We start from the raw sequence: 20149 nt of genomic DNA on the forward strand, positions 1-20149 counted from the left end.
GCCTAGTCAAACTCTTTCAGCTCTGTCTGTCAACACTACCTTTCCTTCTTGCTGGAAGTTTGCCTACATTCAACCTGTTCCTAAAAAGGGTGACCGTTCTAATCCCTCAAACTACCGTCCTATTGCTTTAATTTCCTGCCTATCTAAAGTTTTTTAATCTATCCTCAACAGGAAAATTCTTAAACATCTATCACTCCACAACCTTCTATCTGATCGCCAGTATGGGTTCCGTCAAGGCCGCTCCACTGGTGATCTTCTGGCTTTCCTTACTGAGTCTTGGTCATCCTCTTTTAGAGATTTTGGTGAAACTTTTGCTGTTGCCTTGGACATATCAAAAGCTTTTCATAGAGTCTGGCACAAAGCTTTGATTTCCAAACTACCCTCCTACGGTTTCTATCCTTCTCTCTGTTTACTTCATCTCAAGTTTCCTTTCTGACCGTTCTGTTGCTGCTGTGGTAGACGGTCACTGTTCTTCTCCTAAATCTATTAACAGTGGTGTTCCTCAGGGTTCTGTCCTGTCACCCACTCTCTTCTTATTATTCATTAATGATCTTCGAAACCAAACTTCTTGTCCTATCCACTCCTACGCTGAAGATACCACCCTGCACTTTTCCACGTCTTTTCATAGACGTCCAACCCTTCAGGAGGTAAACATATCACGCAGGGAAGCCACAAAACGCCTGACTTCTGATCTTTCTAAAATTTCTCATTGGGGCAGAACAAACTTGGTATTGTTCAATGCCTCAAAAAATCAATTCCTCCATCAATCAACTCAACACAACCTTCCAGACAACTATCCCCTCTTCTTCAATGACACTCAACTGTCCCCCTCTTCTACACTAAACATCCTCGGTCTGTCCTTTACTTATAATCTGAACTGGAAACTTCACATCTCATCTCTAGCTAAAACAGCTTTTATGAAGTTAGGTGTTCTGAGACGTCTCCGCCAGTTTTTCTCACCCCCCCCAGCTGCTAACTCTGTACAAGGGCCTTATCCGTAAATGTATGGATAATGCTTCACATGTCTGGGGGGGAGTTCCACTCATACTGCTTTTCTAGACAGGGTGGAATCAAAAGCTATTCGTCTCATCAACTCCTCTCCTCTAACTGACTGTCTTCAGCCTCTCTCTCACCGCCGCAATGTTGCATATCTAGCTGTCTTCTACCGCTATTTTCATGCTAACTGCTCTTCTGATCTTGCTAACTGCATGCCTCCTCTCCTTCCGCGGCCTCGCTGCACAAGACTTTCTTCTTTCTCTCACCCCCTATTCTGTCCACTTCTCTAACGCAAGAGTTAACCAGTATTCTCAATCATTCATCCCTTTCTCTGGTAAACTCTGGAACTCCCTGCCTGCTTCCGTATTTCCACCTTCCTATGACTTGAATTCCTTCAAGAGGGAGGTTTCAAGACACTTATTCACCATTTTTTGACCACTGCTTGGACCCTTTTATGGGATTTTCAGTGGGCATTTTTCTTTATTACATTTTTGTTGCCCTTGGCCAGTGTCCTTCCTACATAAAAAAAATAGTAGTAGTAGTAGCAGTAGTAGTAGTAGTAGTAGTAGTAGTAATGCTATTTTTCATATATTTAGTAATTATTTTTTTTCATATTAATATTTCTATTTATATTTTTTTTGTTTTTTTTTTGACATTCATACGAATGCTATAAAGGTGAAGCATAGTATTTATTTGATTAATTAATTAATTTATTTATCTATTTATTTTGATTTTTTAAATGAATGAATTAATATATTTTTATTATTATTATTTTTTTTTTTTTTACGTCTCTATGATAAGCAAAGCATTATAGACCTTATGAAAGCACATATCCTCTAGAGTCTTGCCCTACAAAAGATTCTATAAAGTAAAAAATAAAGGGAATATGTGTCAGTGACAGTTGATGAATAGAGGAAGGCGTGGCAGAATTTACCATAAAACGTATATAAATGAAAATTTATCTTCCTCGTATTTTCCCACTTGCGTTTGCTTCTTGAAAATTTAGCTGGGTGGGTCATATAGCACACATATTGTTCTTTCCTCCATTGTAGTTTGTTTCCAGCAAGCCCCCTAAATAAAGTTTTTTTTTTTTTTTTTTTTTTTTTTAAGAAATGACGAATTACATTCTAACGCTGATCACTGAGCGGAGCGTAGACGAGCTGCTATCCTCAAGGACGTTACCTCTCTCTCTCTCTCTCTCTCTCTCTCTCTCTCTCTCTCTCTCTCTCTCTCTCTCTCTCTGTCTCTTAGTGAAGAAGAATTAACATAAGTAAATTAGACTTTAAATAAAAAGAATATATATATATATATATATATATATATATATATATATATATATATATATATATATATATATATATATATATATATATATATATATATATATATATATATATATATATTCAAAGACAATGAATATCCTCTGGGGAAGGGGTGACGATCCTTATTTAACCCTTATTCTACTTGAATTTTGACAAGTCTACGTTAAAATGTTTGCCATTTTCTGCAGTGATAAAGAAACGTAGAGGGGTAGCTAATATATCTAGATGTTAATTGTATCTTTTTTCTTTTTTTTTTCATTTATTCTTTTATTAATTTTTCTTTTCATTGCTTAATTATGCATTATGCCGACACTGCAGGTTACAATTCCAGATATTGCATGTATTTTTGACACAATACAAGCACATCCAGCTAAACTATTGCTACAGTATAGAGAGAGTATTTCGATTACATACCTTTTTCTTCATCTTCTTCTTTTCTTCTTTTTTTTTTTAATAAATATAATAATAAATAAATAAGTAAATAGGTATTGTCAAATGAAATCGTCGAGATTACTCAGGGGTTCCGGGTAATACTTGGATGGGTGACTACACAAGCCTCATCTGTCTGAGAAAATGAAAAATAAGAATAAGAATAGGGAGAATGAACGAAAATTTTAAGTAATAAAGATAACAGTAAGAATTATTATAACAAGAATAAGAAAAATTACAATAAAGGAATATAAAAAAAAGAAAGATAGCATCCCATGTCTTTCTTCCTAATTGTTATAGAAGGATGAATTCTTTTGTATATAAATTATAATAAAATATTCAATCCAAACCTCATTTGGTGATTTAAAAAAACAGGCAGAAACAATGAACTCCTTGCTTGAGTACAATGGCTGCCCCGCAATAAAACTTCCACCACATTTCCACCAGACAAACCAAGAACAGTTCAAACAAAATTACCAACAGCAAAATGAAGAAACACACGCCCCAACACCCACACTCCAAGAACCTGAACACACCACACCAAATTACGCTAGTCCCCCTTCACCTGGGGAATTGGTTATTGAAGAGTACTCAGCTTGTGGGGAATCGCAGCCCCAAAAGCCCTCTCCACCACGATCTACCCCTACGTCTACCACCACTACTGCCAACACCACCAACACTATAAAAAAGACTGAAACAAAGCGACACCTAGCGACAGTGCCCCAACCCTCCCCCCCCTCTACACGAACCGCGTCGAGGGGTAAAAAAACACATAAAAAACACTTAAATCATGCTCACAATAATACAATTAAACTGTCGCGGTTTCTGGAATAACAGACACCATATTTCAGAAGCAATTCGATCGATCGATCCAGACATCGTCCTCCTCAACCACACAGGTTCACCACCAAAACCCATAAAACTATATGGCTACAACACACGCTACACAACAGGTACGCACCATGATGGCGTAGCTCTCATGGTAAAATGTACCATCAAACACATACACATAACCAACTGGCCCTCAGCCCACTTCCTGGCCACCAAGATCGAAACACACATTGGGCAATTTCTCATTGCCACCACATACAGCAGACCAAAAACTGGGCTCCCACTCACCAGCCTCAACAATCTTTTCAATCACACAAACATCCTGGTCTATATACTTGCAGACATAAACGCCAAACACACCGCCTTCAAACACTCAAACAACAACCAACACGGACACGAACTCCTTCAACTAACATAACTGAAACGCCTCCGTTTCCTTGGACCTGACTTCCAAACATGCTTTACGCACAATGGGAATGGCAGGCCAGATCTCATCCTCTCCAATCGGCAATCCCTACTTTTCCACCACTATATCTCCCATGGACCACTCTGTGGTTCTGACCACGTTCCCCTAATCCTCAAAATATCCTCCAATCCCATATCCACCCCATCCCCACTCTCTCCGACTACCGCTCCGCCGACTGGGAGAGCTTCAAGAAAACACTCACAGACTTACACCGACCAACACAGCTCGAAGGCCAACCCTACACAGACATAGACAGTGCCTAAGAGACGTTACACAACAATATTCTGACATCAGCCAACAGACACATACCAACAAAACAACATATAATTCATATAGACTTCCGACCTTCCATTAGAACACAAAGGCTGCTAGTGTGCTACAGAACACGCTTTTTAAAAAACAAGCACAACCACACACCTATCTACAGAGACCTTTGCACCCTTCGTACACACATAACAAATAGCCTACAGGAAGATCACAGCGCTCACTGGAGGAATCTAGTCTCCCATATGGACAGAACCCGCTGCAGTAATCCTACACAGTTCTGGCACATGGTGTACAGGCTGAGGGGATTCCAGCGGGAAAGATTCGAGTACCTCCTAGTGAACGGGGATCGCATCACAAACCCAGAACAAGTCACCAGCATCTTCAAGACACACTGGCACAATACTTTCCAACCACACCCTCTCCCACTCCACGAGCCCAGTATTGACCACATAAACAACATCATCGATCGTGCACGCCACAACCTAGCAAACACGATTCCACATAACACTATACAAAAAATACGCCTCAACCCCCAAGACCCTCTCACCACACCTATTGAGGAGGAGGATATCGCCAGGTTGCTCAGGCATATTCCGCGGCGAGCCCCTGGCCCCTCAGGAGTCACCTGGCCCATGGTGCGGAACCTTCCCCAAGAAACTATATCCAGCCTGACGGAGATTTTCAACGTCTGCCTTGCCTCTGGATACTTTCCTAAGGCATTCAAAATTTCAAACATCACCCTCATTGCTAAGCCCGGAAAAAACTCCCACTTACCAGAAAACTATCGCCCCATTAGCCTCCTTGAAATTCTCGGAAAAACCTTTGAACGCCCCATCAATTTAAGATTGAGAGCGTTCCTCGAAGGTAACGAGCTGCTGGCACCACAGCAGTTCGGCTTCCGGAGGAACGCCTCAACCGAGGACGCTCTAAACAGCATAGTTGCATACTTAGATTTCAATAAGCCCTATTTCAGAGCAGCTCTTGTAACAAAAGATGTCAAAAAAGCATTTGACACTGTTTGGCACGCAGGCTTAAAACACAAAATTTGCAACAACTTCAACCTTCCCCCCCTAACGCAACGCATACTATGTAGTTTTCTGGTAGAGAGACGGACAAGAATCTGTCATCAGGGCACCTTTTCAACATCCTTTTCCCCTCAGGCTGGAGTCCCACAAGGCTCTGTACTCTCCCCCACCCTTTTCAACATGTATACAGCTGACATGCCCCCTCCAGTTCATAATGATTCAATACGCGGACGATGTAACGCAATTGGCTCGAGCCAGGTCGTTAGATCTCCTCACAGACAAAATTCAACGGGAACTGACGGCGACTAGCCTATGGGAGATGAAATGGCGAATCCTCTCCCATCCCGAAAAATCTAGTCACCTACTTTAACATAAAAAAAAGTCAGCCTCGCCAAATCTCATTGAACAACATTGTTCCACACCCCAACCCAATTCCCATCAGTAACAACAACAAAGTGCTTGGCCTCACCATCGACAAGCACCTCAAATTCAACATACATATAAACCAAAAAGCTGCTTTAGCCGCTGTGGCCTTGAGCAACCTCGAAAGATTTCGCGACAGCAACACGAAAACAAAACTACACCTCTTCAAAGCTTTTATTCTCCCCCTTTTAACCTATTGCCCTCTTGCACTCTCTCTTTCCGCTCCCACTAACCTCTTAAAACTTCAGAGGGTCCAGAATCGAGCAATTCGTTTCGCCCTTGGAACGAAATGGTTCGATTTTCGGTCCTCTCTCTCTACTCATGAGGAGTCCAACATCCCTCCTGTTAACATAACACACTACAACAGACTCGACAAACAGCTAACCTTCTTCTCTGACAGACACACAAACACATACAATTTCATAACCAACCTTCCCCCAGCTTTCCGTCACCTCCCACACTGCAACCTCCTTGACCCTCCCACTGTGCCTCCTGACCCCATTTTCTAAATAACGGACTCCTTCACTCTCTCTTTCACTGTCTCTCTTTCTCTCTCTCTCTCTCTCTCTCTCTCTCTCTCTCTCTCTCTCTCTCTCTCTCTCTCTCTCTCTCTCTCTCTCTCTCTCTCTCTCTCGCTCTCTCTCTAATCTTCTCTACTACTCAAGGTGTCTGAGTGGAATCATCGTCGCACTCTCGTTCACGTGGGGCGAGCCCGTGTGCCTACACCTAGTGGTTTTTTCATATTTTTTGTCTTATGGCTTTGTATTCTTTTTTTGTTTATTTTATGCATTATTTTTCTGTCTCGCAGCCTAGGTCCCAAGGAGGCACCGGACCGCTCCCGGGAAAAAGATGCGACAAAACACACCGCCATTAACATTTCATGCCTCTGACCGAAGGAGTGGGCTCGCGTGCCAACACCTAGTGTTTTTTTTTATATATTTTGTCTTATGGTTTTTTATTCATATTTTTGTTTTTTTATGCATTATTTTTCCGTCTCGCAGCCTAGGTTCTCAAGGGGACACCGGACCACTTTCAGATGAAAGAGGATAGCACGAACCGCACTTTTCCCACTGACGCCACGGCAATGGGGCCCCCGGCCGTTGGCATGACGTTCCGGTAGTGGTACACCCCGTGGCAGTTATGGAGCGGCCAGCACTGATGGTGTGGACGGCAACCACACTATTCAGTGGAAGCCACTTCAACCCCCCCACAGAGGTGCGGGGGCCAGAGCTGGGTAGTAAGGTAGTCAAGAGATGGTGGGGCGGGGCCCTGGAAGCATCCATGCAGGAATTTCCATTCACCCCCCACCACCGGCGACTTACCGCGTGCAAGCAGATGGTATTAGATTTGACCCCTCGTTGCGGTGAGGGAGCCTTTTCGAGCCTCTGTCATTGCACATCCTACCATCACGTCAATCATTATCACAAAACATCCTCACCCTCCCCATGCACATAACACCACGACATTTTTTATATTCTCTTTTTTTTTTTTTTTTTTTAGCAGGTTGGCCTTTTTGCAGGACGAGTCACAGGACACGAGAAGAAAGGACCGACACCGCTTTTTCACCCACCACATTACATCACACAATAAATATCCCGGCCATCACCAAATCACTCTAGTACTATCCGTGGTTCAGAACCCACGTAAAACTGTAGGTCCCTCCGCTATACGGATGTGCTTCTTCCTCAGTCCTTCTTTGAACCAATAAAAAGCCCAAAAAAAACCTTTTTACTCTGACTGTCCTTTACTCCTCTTTCACATCCTGATAATGCAGGCTCTGGATAGTCTGGCCCCTAACTTGTGCGTGGTTTCGCCTAGGGTTTTGGGTGCGTGGGCGGCGTCCGTTGCCGTGGCTGTTTTGGGCTATTTCTTGCTCGGTTGGTGGCGGACTCTCCTGCTTTCCCCGATAAGGACCTTGTCTCCCTTGCCATCTTAGCATGAATATAACACGTTAAAAAAAAAAAAAAAAAAAAGATGTCCTTTCTAATTCAAATTGCGCCTGGGTTAAGCCCCAGTGACTATTTCTCCTACTACAATTCCCTTCTTATCACCCTTCTATTCTTCCCACTATCCCCACTTCTCCCTCCCCATCTTTTCTCTCTTTGTTATGTTATAAGCGTGGGCAGATTCAGCTGAGTGTTCGTTGCGAGTTGTTGTTACCACAACTATGGCACGTACCAAGCAAACGGCTCGCAAGTCCACTGGTGGCAAGGCGCCCCGCAAGCAGCCTGCTACAAAGGCAGCTCGCAAGTCTGCTCCAGCCACTGGAGGTGTCAAGAAACCCCACCGTTACAGGCCTGGAACCGTTGCTCTCCGTGAGATCCGCCGTTATCAGAAGAGCACTGAGCTGCTTATCAGGAAACTGCCTTTCCAGCGCCTGGTGCGTGAAATTGCTCAGGATTTCAAGACTGACCTCCGCTTCCAGTCCTCTGCTGTCATGGCTCTCCAGGAAGCTTCCGAGGCTTACCTCGTGGGTCTGTTTGAGGATACCAACCTGTGCGCCATCTATGCCAAGCGCGTGACTATCATGCCAAAGGACATCCAACTGGCTCGTCGCATCCGTGGCGAGCGTGCCTAAGAAGTCATCCACGAATGATCTTCATAACAGCAATATCTAGGCCCTTTTTAGGGCCAAACATCTCTTTCATTAAAAGAATTTTCATAGACAATCTGTTTGGTTTTGTGGAAGAAAATAGTTATTTTCCATCTTTCAGCATCAGGTTAATATTTACTTTCGACTTTCAACTCAATATCCTTCCTCTTTTTTTTATTACTATTCCCCCTTCCATGGCCATATCTGTTTCACTTGGGAGAATTTTTATCTTTCTTTATCTCTATTTTTTTTTATCTTTTTTTTATCTCCACTGAATAATAATGACGATAATAATAAGCATAATAATAATAATAATAAAATAATAATAATAATAATAATGATACAATAATTATTATAATAATAATCATAATAAAAACAACAATATTAATAATAATAATAATGATAATAATAATAATAATAATAATAATAATAATAATAATAATAATAATAATAATAATATTAATAATAATAACAATAATTATAATAATAATGCATTTGTCTATATCGTATCTTTTTTCCTTTTAAAGTGTGGCTCCAATGGAGCCGGGTATTATTCTATACTGGCAGCAGTATACTGGCCGCCTGTTTACTTGGAGGAGGTATACTTGGTAACAGCCTTGGTGCCTTCAGAAACAGCGTGTTTTGCCAGTTCACCAGGCAGAAGAAGACGGACAGCGGTCTGGATTTCCCGGCTGGTGATGGTGGAACGCTTGTTATAGTGTGCCATGCGGGATGCCTCGGCAGCGATGCGCTCGAAAATTTCATTCACGAACGAGTTCATGATTGACATGGCCTTGGAGGACACGCCAGTGTCTGGGTGGACTTGCTTGAGCACCTTGTCGATGTAGATGGAGTAGCTCTCCTTCCTCCTGCGCTTCTTCTTCTTGTCGCCCTTGGCAATGGCCTTCTGTGCCTTGCCAGCTTTCTTGGCAGCCTTTCCTGATGCTTTGGGAGGCATAGTGTCGCCGTACTGCTGTGAGAACGAGTGTGCGTTTTCAAAGATTTCAAAGATTTATTTAGAAAAGATGGGTTACAAAAAGAGTGGGGGGAAGTGCGCTTGGCTGGCACACGGTAAGAGAAAGAGAGGAAAAATAGAAATACAGTAGAAGATTAAAAGTTTCCGGGAGGACCGGCCTGCAGCTGTTAAGATGGTGATTGTCACAGGGGAGTACATGAGAGGTGAACGGGTGGAAACCGGAGTTCCCGGAGGAAAACCACCCATACTGCTGTGAAATAGAGGAGAGTGGGGAGGGTTACAATATAGGTACAAATATATATATATATATATATATATATATATATATATATATATATATATATATATATATATATATATATATATATATATATATATATATATATATATATATATGTATATATATATTGTCATGGATCGGTGTTTTCCTTTACGTTACCCCTGCCGATCACATGCGACTCCTGGTTGAGTCTCCAGGTAGACTAGGGTGGGACACTCAAAAGAAAGCACAGTCGTAAATATTTGACTTATATTTACACAGTAATTACAACAAAGGCCTGGCTAGCTATGGCTACACTCAGTGGCGCGTGGGCCGCACACAAAGAAATACCTATTCCTTCGGAAGTGAGGCCAATGCGCGGTCCTTTTGCGTTGTGAGAGCACAGCCTGACGTTAAATTACTGGGTCACGGAGGTAATTAGTCGGCACTATGCACTGTATCACTTATGCCGGGCAAGGAGCGACGACCACGTGGTCGCTGGGTGACTGGAAATGAAATCTTGTTAACAGGCCTTACCACAAATAACTCACCCCAGGCGTTCCACTGGTGTACTCACTCCTCCAGTCTGCTTCGATGAAAGCCAGCTTCGTTGGTCAGGGCTTCGGCTTACCGCTGCACCACGCTGTCCTTTCTGCAGGCTGGTTCGGGAGGAGTCGAGGAGGGCACGTCCTGGGCGCTGGGTGACCTGGCTGGGAGTGAGGCCGAGCAAGGTCGTGCCCCGCTCACCTCGGCCCGCGCGCATTGATACAGGCTCCGCCCACCTGCCCGCATGGCGGATGGTTCTCTCCTATGACGGGGCGGTAATTTATTGCCCTCTCAAAATCGAGTGTCCCTGTGCTCTCGCATTACCCCATACAAACGAGGATTTTTTTTTTTCGGAAAAAAAAATTCTAAGCCTTACTAGCTACTAACGGTTGTGTGTAGACTAAAAGGGGTCTTCGGGTGGAAGCTCAGGTGGCTCATGAGGGTAAAACCCCGTATTTACGTTAAGAATCTCGCTTAGGGGGAAAACTCCTGAACCAGCTGAACCTTCCCGTTCCTTTTGCAAGACGAAATATCGTCAGACTTAAACCGCCCTCCCATTGTTATGTATGTCTGTGTATAACATAACGGAGTGTAGGTGTTCGAGCGTACGTAATATATGTGTAAGAGATACGCAGACGCTACACGAACACGGAGCGGTGTCTTCGGATTCATCTTGGGGAAGACGCAGCGTGGTGTCACCCCTCTCTGGGAGACACGAGCGTGTTCTGAACGGCCTTCAGGTCAGGATTGCCCTCAGAGCCCCTCTGCCAACAAAGAGAAAGTTTAGTGTCTTCATAGTACCATATACATCCCATATTCAAACACAGAACACAAGTGACAACTCATCCTGTAGTTTGGGGTGTAGTAGTGTGGGTGGTTACTCGTCTCGCTGGGCCACCACATAACCTGGTCCACACTCTTCCTCTCCAGGCACCCAAGACGTCCTCCCTAAGGATGCTGCTGCTAGGGGCGAAACTGGGGTGATTATGTGCAGGTACCCCACAAAGTAGGGACACCTGGTGCTGGAATGGGTAGGCATTATGCATGACATGTAAACATATGCACACTCCTTCAGACCGATCTAGAATATAACTTAGTTACCTAACCAGACGCATGGCAAGATCATCTCTTTACTGAGGTGAAGAGGTACTACTCGCTCGTCTCAGCCGATGCGCTAGTCCCTTCTAAAAGGCGAGACAGCACGTCGGCCCCGACATTGTCTCGGCCACGGATGTACTGAACTCGCATCTGAAATTGTTGCAAATACAGAGCCCATCTCATTATTCGGGAGTTTGCATTCTTAGAGGTACGCAGTGACTCCAGGGGCATGTGGTCTGTCTGCAATACAAACTCATCCCCGTATAAGTAGAAGTAGAATTTCTTTATCCCATCTACTACGGCGAGTAGTTCACGTTCTACCGTGCTGTAGTTCTTCTCTGCCGGTTTGAGCTTCCTGCTGTGATAGGCCACGGGGAAGATGTCGCCGTCCTTCTCCTGCAGTAACACAGCACCCAAACCTTCACAGGAAGCATCGGTCCTAAGCACAAAGGGCTTTGTAGGGTCAGGCAACTGGAGGATAGGGTCCTTGCACAGCAAGGACTTCAGTGCCTTGAATGATCTGTCCTCGTGGGGACCCCACTCAACCTTATTTGGTGCTCTTTTCTTAACAAGCTCATAGAGCGGCAGCGCCACCGCGGCAAAGTTGGGGACAAACCTGCGGTAATACCCTGCTAACCCTAGGAACGATCGGACCTGTCTTTTGGTGTGGGGAACAGGAGCTTCCTTTATTTTCTGAACCTTGTCCTCCAAGCAGAGGCACTGTCCTTGACTCACCTTGTGGCCTAGGAATTCGACATCTGCCTTGGCCAACTCACACTTGCTCGGCTTAACCGTCATGTTGGCGTCTCTGAGTTTATCAAGGACCATACGTAACAGTCTTACGTGGTCCTCCAAATCCGTAGAATGAATCAGTACGTCATCTACGAAAACCTCGACCCCATTCAGGTCACCTAGTACCTGTCTTATTCGGCGGTTGAAGACCGCGGGAGAATTGGCAAGGCCGAAAGGAAGGACCCGATATTGATAGAGGCCGCTGGGGGTGGCAAAAGCCGTTATTTTTCTTGACTCGGGGTCAAGCGGGATCTGAAAGAATCCTTTCGTGAGGTCCAGTTTGCTAAACACCCTCGAGTGTGACAGCCGGCTAAATATCTCCTGTTGGTCGAACATGGGCTCTGCGTCTATTTGTGTTACTGCGTTAATCCTTCGGAAGTCACCGCAGATCCTAACACTACCGCCTTTCTTGCGTACGACGACCATAGGACTACAGTACGGAGAATCGGATCTCTCGATAATGCCTAAGTCCTCCATTTCTTGTATTTCCTCAGCCACAGCGTCCCTAAGCTGCAGAGGGACCTGATAGGGTTTCACCTTCACTGGCTTTCGGTTCGTTAGGGTGATCTTGTGTGGCGACACCCGGGCCACGCGAGGCTTGTCAGAAAAGACCTCCGCGTATTCACCTAGAAGATCCTTTATTATCGATACTTCCTCAGGTGTTAGCCTTTCAGATAATGTGACGTCATCTACGGTCTCCGTCTGACGCTTTTGTACAGTGAGAGGACCATCTCCTACGTCCTCTGCATCGTGAATCACAGCTGCACTACATTTGACCTCACCTTCCTCCTTCGCAGCTGTTGAGAGGGAAAAAATATCACGCACGGCTTTCAAACAGGTGGCCCTATCCTCAGCATATGCTAGTTCCTGAGCGCCAGCGCTACCAGAGATGGTAGGCGCATGATACTCCTTAAGCATGTTAATGTGAAGACGTTTCCGTTTCCCATCAATCAATACTACATAATTTAAGTCGGAAACGCGCTCTAGGACCTCATAAGGCCCCTTCCACTGCGCCAGCAACTTATTATGAGCAGTGGGTAGGAGTACTAAGCACTCCTGGCCAGGCTGCAGTGTGCGTAGTCGCGCATTGCGATCATAATGGGCCTTTTGTACCTCCTGGGCCTTCAGGAGTTCTTCCTTGGCCATACGACAGGTTTCCCTAAGTCTGCCAGCCAGGTTTATAACATACTCGTATGTCGTACGTACCTCCGGACTTGGCACGTCCTCGTCCCATAGCTCTCTCAGCACTTGGAGTGGACCGCGCACTGCTCTTCCATAGAGTAGCTCGAAAGGCGAGAACTTCAGAGTACTCTGTGGTGCTTCCCTGTATGCGAACAGGAGAGGAGCCACAAATCTCGGCCATTCCTTGGGTTGCTCGGCGGCCAGCCGCTTGAGCATTTTTTTCAGTGTGCCGTTGAACCTCTCACACAGACCGTTACCCATGGGATGCCAGGGTGTCGTGTTAAGGCCCTTCACAGAAAGAATCCTAAACGTCTCGTCCATCATGGCAGACGTAAACTGAGTGCCTCGGTCACTCAGCACCTCCTTGGGAATGCCCACACGGCAGAATATCCCTACCAGCGCTTCAGCCACTGTGGTGGCCTCTATATTTTTCAGAGGTACTGCTTCAGGCCAACGGGTGCTGAAGTCCACACACGTGAGTAGATATTTTGATCCGTCAGTCGCGCGTGGCGTGATCGGCCCAACAATATCTACGGCTACCCTCTCAAATGGTTCGGATATAAGGGGCATGGGTCTTAGCGGCGCAGGTTTCACACGGCCCTTGTCTACAGTTTTTTGACACACGTCACAGGATCTCACGAATCTCGCGATATCGGCCATCACGCCAGGCCAGAAAAATGTGTGACTAATGCGGTCTTGTGTTTTCTGTCGCCCCATGTGACCACCCAAGGCCGCGCTGTGCCCCATCTCCATCACCGCGTGGCGGTACTGTGCAGGCACCACGAATTGCGACCGAGTCTCACCGAGGTCGGAGATGACTTCTCTATACAACTTTCCTCTGTGTTGGCAGAAGCGAGTCGTTCCGTATTTATTTACCCTCGATACCCACTCAGCGGCTTGCTTCCGAATGTTTGCAAGGGAGGGATCGGTCTTTTGTGCGGCAGTGACGTTAGCGCTATTGAGCAGCTCGTCAGGTGATGTGAGCTTGAGAGGGACCACGGGCCGTGTCTCTCGTGCCTGGGCTCGCGTCAGGGCGGCACCTACTTGATCTTCGGTTTGGGTCGCGGCGTCCGTGTTCCGAACGTCCCTCACCCCTTCAACGTTACCGATTATCAATTCATAGATAGGCTGTTTCATCACAGCGGCCTGGATTCTGCCAGTGAGGAATGGCGTCTCCACGTCGACTACAGCTATCGGGCAAGTAGCCATAGAGCTGTTAATCATGACGACTCTCACGTGTTCTCCTGTGAACTGAGCAGGGGTAACCAGGGCTTCTTTCACTACACAGCCGGTAGAACCATTGTCCCTCATTACCCTTACCAACCTGCCCCCTACTCTACCGTTTTTCACTATCAATCCCCGCGGTGAACCTCCTAGTACTGAAGAGGTGGCCGCTAGTCAAAATGGGTGGTTCTGGACAGCTGTAATTGGGGTAGTGTCTGCCGCTGGTACAATATCGTCCGGCGCATCGAGTAGCGCGGCAGCATATTTGCCTGTGTGTGAGGCAGCTCTCATAGGTGGTGTGGGACGCCATGAGCCGGTATTCCACCCACGTGGTGGTTGAAACTTACTACCCTCCCTGGGGTGTCCTTGTGCCTTATTCTGCCGGAAGGGAGACGGTGTCTGCTCCTTCCTTACTGGCTCCGGATCGTTCGGTTGCGCCTTGTTGCCGCTCCCCGCAGAACGAACTCGGGGAACATTTTTACGCCCATGTGCGGAAAAATGGAGGTCCAGGTTTTCCGCCATTTTGTTTGCCTGTACGTTCCCCGTGGCCTTAGTGGTGGCCACAAACTCAGGCGGGCACATTTCCTCAAACCTATCGCGTATGACTAACTCCCGTAGCGCTTCATACGTGAGGTAAATCCCTTCCTTTTGCACTCGCTCGTCAAAGAGACGAGAAATTCTGGCGTGAGCCTGAACGGCGGTTTCGTTATCACTGATAGCGGCACTGCGAAATGCCTGCTTGGCTGCCTCTGCCGTTCTGCCAAACGCCTTCAAAAGAGCGCATTTCATGTGCTCGTACGAGTTATCTTCAGGCCCTAGCCCATGTACGATGGACAAGGCTTTGCCTGTAAACAGGCTGTAAAATTCGATGGCCTTCTCTTCAGACTCCATCTGATACAACTTGGCCAGCCTCTCGAAACGGGAAATGAAAGCATCAATGTCTTCCCCTTCACGGTAAGCATTTAGTTTCACCCTATGTAAGGCACGAAGAGTGTTTCCCTCAGAACTTCGAGATCGAGTCTCTTCTGCCTCCACACGGCGAAGCTCCATTTCAGCCATCGCCTTCTCGTGTTCCCGTTCCTCGCCACGAATCATTTCCTGCCTCACACGTTCCTGCCTTTCCTCCTCCCGCTGGCGGTCCTCTCTCTCACGTTCCTCGGCACGTAAGCGGTCCTCTCTCTCCTCAGCTAGCCGCTTCTGTATATACTCACTAACCTTCGTCGCTGCTGTTATGTTCAGCGCCGCGATTTCAGGCCTAAATCTCGCAAAGGGATCGAAAGATTCACTGTGACCCTCGGACGCCATTGTCTGCAGCAAAAGATATCAGCAAGGTACTCGGCACCAAAGAATTACTCTACCGTGACTGCGCTTAGTATGAGGTCCCTGTTCGGGCGCCAATTGTCATGGATCGGTGTTTTCCTTTACGTTACCCCTGCCGATCACATGCGACTCCTGGTTGAGTCTCCAGGTAGACTAGGGTGGGACACTCAAAAGAAAGCACAGTCGTAAATATTTGACTTATATTTACACAGTAATTACAACAAAGGCCTGGCTAGCTATGGCTACACTCAGTGGCGCGTGGGCCGCACACAAAGAAATACCTATTCCTTCGGAAGTGAGGCCAATGCGCGGTCCTTTTGCGTTGTGAGAGCACAGCCTGACGTTAAATTACTGGGTCACGGAGGTAATTAGTCGGCACTATGCACTGTATCACTTATGCCGGGCAAGGAGCGACGACCACGTGGTCGCTGGGTGACTGGAAATGAAATCTTGTTAACAGGCCTTACCACAAATAACTCACCCCAGGCGTTCCACTGGTGTACTCACTCCTCCAGTCTGCTTCGATGAAAGCCAGCTTCGTTGGTCAGGGCTTCGGCTTACCGCTGCACCACGCTGTCCTTTCTGCAGGCTGGTTCGGGAGGAGTCGAGGAGGGCACGTCCTGGGCGCTGGGTGACCTGGCTGGGAGTGAGGCCGAGCAAGGTCGTGCCCCGCTCACCTCGGCCCGCGCGCATTGATACAGGCTCCGCCCACCTGCCCGCATGGCGGATGGTTCTCTCCTATGACGGGGCGGTAATTTATTGCCCTCTCAAAATCGAGTGTCCCTGTGCTCTCACATATATATATATATATATATATATATATATATATATATATATATATATATATATATATATATATATATATATATATATATATATATATATATATATATATATATATATATATATATATATATATATATATATATATATATATATATATATATATATATATATATATATATATATATATATATATATACATAAGAAAAGGTTATCCATAGTCAGTACAATTAGTTTAGGGTGGAAACCGTAGTATTTATGTTGTCACATATGGTGGAGAGTGACATATCGCACGAAGTCTAGAAAATCTTGCGGCGAGTCTCGTCTTGATAGGTGGTGTCACATTTGAGAGTCCCAAACAGCCATAGGGAGTGGCAAGGAACGGTGGTGTCGATCAGAAGATTGGTTCATAGGGGAGTCCTTCGGTGACGCTATTGCGCCATCGGGCCCCGTCGTCCCCTCAAGTGTGTGGGCCCCGGCTCAGCCCCGCTGCCGGGAGCTTCGCACGCTTACCCCGGAGGACGAGTACCCCTTGCTGGGATGATGACCGTTATCCCAACAACTCAGGGCGCAGTGGGGAGGGGGGAGGGCACACAGAAGGAACCGCCACTGGTCTGCCGTCGGTGTCACCCGGGGGGGGGGTGACATCAGGCCTGGCAGATCCCGGAAGTGGCTTGGCTCGGTTGAGTCACTGCTACGTCACTCGGTGGGAACTACTATCAGCAGTGGAAGGGAGAGGCGCTCGCTCTCTCATCAGTCATCGGCAACAGCAGGAGGAGAGGGGTAGACATAGCGGCGGGAGATGAACGTGCTGTGGGGAAGGGACACTGAGAGTATCAATGGTACGGATAGAGAAAGGGAGTTCAGAAGGATCAGGGCAGATGGGAATATGGGAGGGGGGTAGGAGGCAGGTGTACAGGAAAGCAAGAACGAAGGTAGGGGAAGGGACACAGGAAAGGAACAGAGGAGCTGAAGGTTGGGAGGAGATGGAGATAGGGAATGAAGGCAATAATCAATAGTGCATAAGGAGATTCACAAAACGGAAAGGAGAGCACACATTCACCTGTATCGAGGCTCTGGTGGCGGGTTTTCGAGCCTGAGGAGGCTCCTGGGAAACCAGGCGTGCTGACGGCGAGGGACTTCCTCGTGCAGAAGTTGTAGCGCCCGGTACTGGTCCCACCCCTCGTCGTCCATCCGCTGCCACACCTTGGCTGCCATCTCGTGGAGGCGGACGTTGAGGGCTGGGAGGGACGCGGCCTCGTGAAGCGCGGCCGAGCTGGTGAAATCATCCCATCTGGTGCCGAGAGCGAACCGTAGAGCGCTGTTCTGGACCCTCTGCAATCTGCTAATGGCTGTTGTGGAGAGAGCGTGCAAGGGAACAGGGGGATATGTAAGGATAGGTAAGATTAAGGCTTTGATAAGGTGGAGCTTCAGACCAGTGGCCAAGTCCCGGAACCGGTACAGCCTTGCGAGGGCTTCCTTAGCTCGCGTCACGCGCTGGGACACGTGCGTGGTGTACCCCTTTGAGCTGACGGCCAGGCCCAAGAGAGAGCCCCTGGGCCTGAAGCCGACGTCATCCCCGTCCACCAGCAGTGGGGCGGGGGTTTTGGTGGCAATGGGTTTTGGTGGCAATGGCCATGTTGGTCTTGATCCTCCACTCCTCCTCAAAGGAGTTGATGCGGGCGATCTCTCTGCTAGTACGGGCGTTCAGCATCATACTGGAGCGGCCTGGATGGAACACAACCTGAGAAACATCATCAGCATAAAGTACATTAACCCCGGCGCCAGAAGCAGGGCAGTCGCTCGTGTAGATGTTGTAAGGCAACGGCGACAGCACACTGCCCTGCGGGACTCCGGCGTCGAGGGGGAACTCAGGGCCGAGGTGGCTCTTGACCCTAATTCTTGCAGACCTGTCAGCGAGAAAGTCACATAAGAGGCGCTCGACAGTGCCTGGCAGGCCCAGGTGAAGAATCTTGTACTTCAAGCCCAGGTGCCAGACACGATCAAATGCCTTACTTACTTCACGCAGGACAAGGTTGCATCGAAACTTGTTGGCTTGGTGGACAGCCATAGTCTCGGTGACCAGAGCAATGGCCTGAGCAGTGCCCCTGCCACTGCGGAAGCCGTACTGCGCTTGATGCAGGTGGCAGCCATCCTCCAGGTGAAGGCGAAGCCGCGAGATGATGATCCTCTCCAGTAGCTTCCCCGGTACCTCTAGCAGCGAGATGGGACGGAAACTCTCAGGAAGAGTGGGAGGCTTCCCGGCCTTGGGAATCATCCTCATCTCCGCCTGCTTGAACCCGTCGGGGAAGTACCCAGCAGAGAGTGCAGAGTTAAAGATGGCCTGCAATCTAGAAAGAGCGGACTCTGGAAGATGCGAGAGAATTAGTCTGTTAATCCTACTGCCTCCCGGGGAGGTGGATCTGCCACGTTTGATAGCGGCATAGAGCTCCTGGGAGGAAATGAGGCAGTCTAATTGGGAGTTACCGGTAAGACGAGCAGGATCAGCGTTGCCGTATGGGGAGGTCCTTTGCACGGCGGTGGCCATGTAATCCAGCACGCGGTCGTTGTCGTCGAAATCATTGTCAAAATCATCCCTGTAGACCTGTTTCCAGGTGGAGGTGAAAAGACGTTCTTTGCCGTGGTTGGTGTATATTCTGTCCCCTGCGTTATCAATGAGGTAAGTCTCAGTACGTGTTGTTCTACCTGAGAGGCATTTAATTTCCCTCCAAAATTTCCTGGGGTCGCGGTGGTTGGCAGCTAGGCTAGCCAACTTCCTCCCCCAGTGCTCCCTAGCCTCGGTCCGTCGAGAGTCTTGCAGTGCAACCTTTAGTTGGGTGTACTGCCTATAGTTGTCATACGTCCAGCCTCTCAGCGTTGCTCTGTCCCGCAGTGCCTGAAATTGAATCCGGAGCAACTGCGTGGTCCTGGAAGGCCTCGGAGCTGACCTAATTTTGTAGGTTGTCTGAGGAATGTGGCTGTCTGCCGTGTTCCTCACAGTGGACATCCACATGTCCAAGGTGTCATCAATTTCTTCTATGGTACCGTAAGTAATGTCAGGTAGGTTGGTCATCAGCAAGTCGTCGTCGTCTTTGAAAGCGTCCCAGTCAGTATGTTGAAATTTGAAAGTTCTAGTACAGGGAATAAGTATAGGGGAGGAGGAGATGTCGAGAACAAGAGGGATATGGTCACTAGTAGTGATGGGACCAGGGGATAGAGAATAGTGAAAAAAGTTGGCTCTGTTGGTCAGGGCGAGGTCAGGGGAGGAAGAGGAACGATAGCTGTTGTAGGTGGGGAAGAATGGTCCAATGTGTAGAGCAGTGTGTCGCTGTAGGTAATCAACAATGTCTCTCCCTACTTGGTTAGTAGAGGTATAACCTAAGTAAGGGTGCCGGGCATTTAAGTCTCCAAGTAAGAAAACTGGAGTCTGTCTGCAGAAAATACGGAGATAATCTGGGTGGGGTAGGTACGGTCGCCGTGGGGGGAGGTAGCTTGTGGCAAGGAGTAGTGGTCCATCTGAAGTGTTTAGCTCCATTGCAAGAGTCTCGAATAAGTAATCATCCTCAACTTTGTGTTGGATGTGGTGTTTTATAGCTATGGCGACCCCATCATTGAGA

The 20149-nt window shown here is 47.3% G+C and overlaps 1 protein-coding gene across 1 annotated transcript; it reads right to left on the reverse strand.

The window, feature by feature from the left end:
• Positions 1-10828: 10828 nt before the first annotated feature.
• On the reverse strand, positions 10829-14516 carry LOC135114427 (uncharacterized). The gene is made up of 3 exons (XM_064030332.1): positions 11337-14516; positions 11051-11155; positions 10829-10897 (listed from the first exon to the last, which is right to left on the reverse strand). The coding sequence occupies exons 1-3, from the start codon at positions 14514-14516 to the stop codon at positions 10829-10831; spliced, it is 3354 nt and encodes a 1117-aa protein (XP_063886402.1).
• Positions 14517-20149: the final 5633 nt, after the last annotated feature.

Source organism: Scylla paramamosain, chromosome 27 (assembly GCF_035594125.1).
Source record: "Scylla paramamosain isolate STU-SP2022 chromosome 27, ASM3559412v1, whole genome shotgun sequence".
In the NCBI taxonomy this organism is placed as follows: Eukaryota; Metazoa; Arthropoda; class Malacostraca; order Decapoda; family Portunidae; genus Scylla; species Scylla paramamosain.

Bases quoted from the DNA above. Each gene is read 5' to 3' on its own strand.
- LOC135114427 (XM_064030332.1), bottom strand. From the start codon at position 14,516: ATGAGGGACAATGGTTCTACCGGCTGTGTAGTGAAAGAAGCCCTGGTT. The intron at 11,156-11,336 runs GTGCTGTCTCGC...TACCCATTCCAG, and splicing joins GAGACAATGTCGGGGCCGAC to CACCAGGTGTCCCTACTTTG. The intron at 10,898-11,050 runs GTGTGGACCAGG...CTTTGTTGGCAG, and splicing joins TGGGTGCCTGGAGAGGAAGA to AGGGGCTCTGAGGGCAATCC.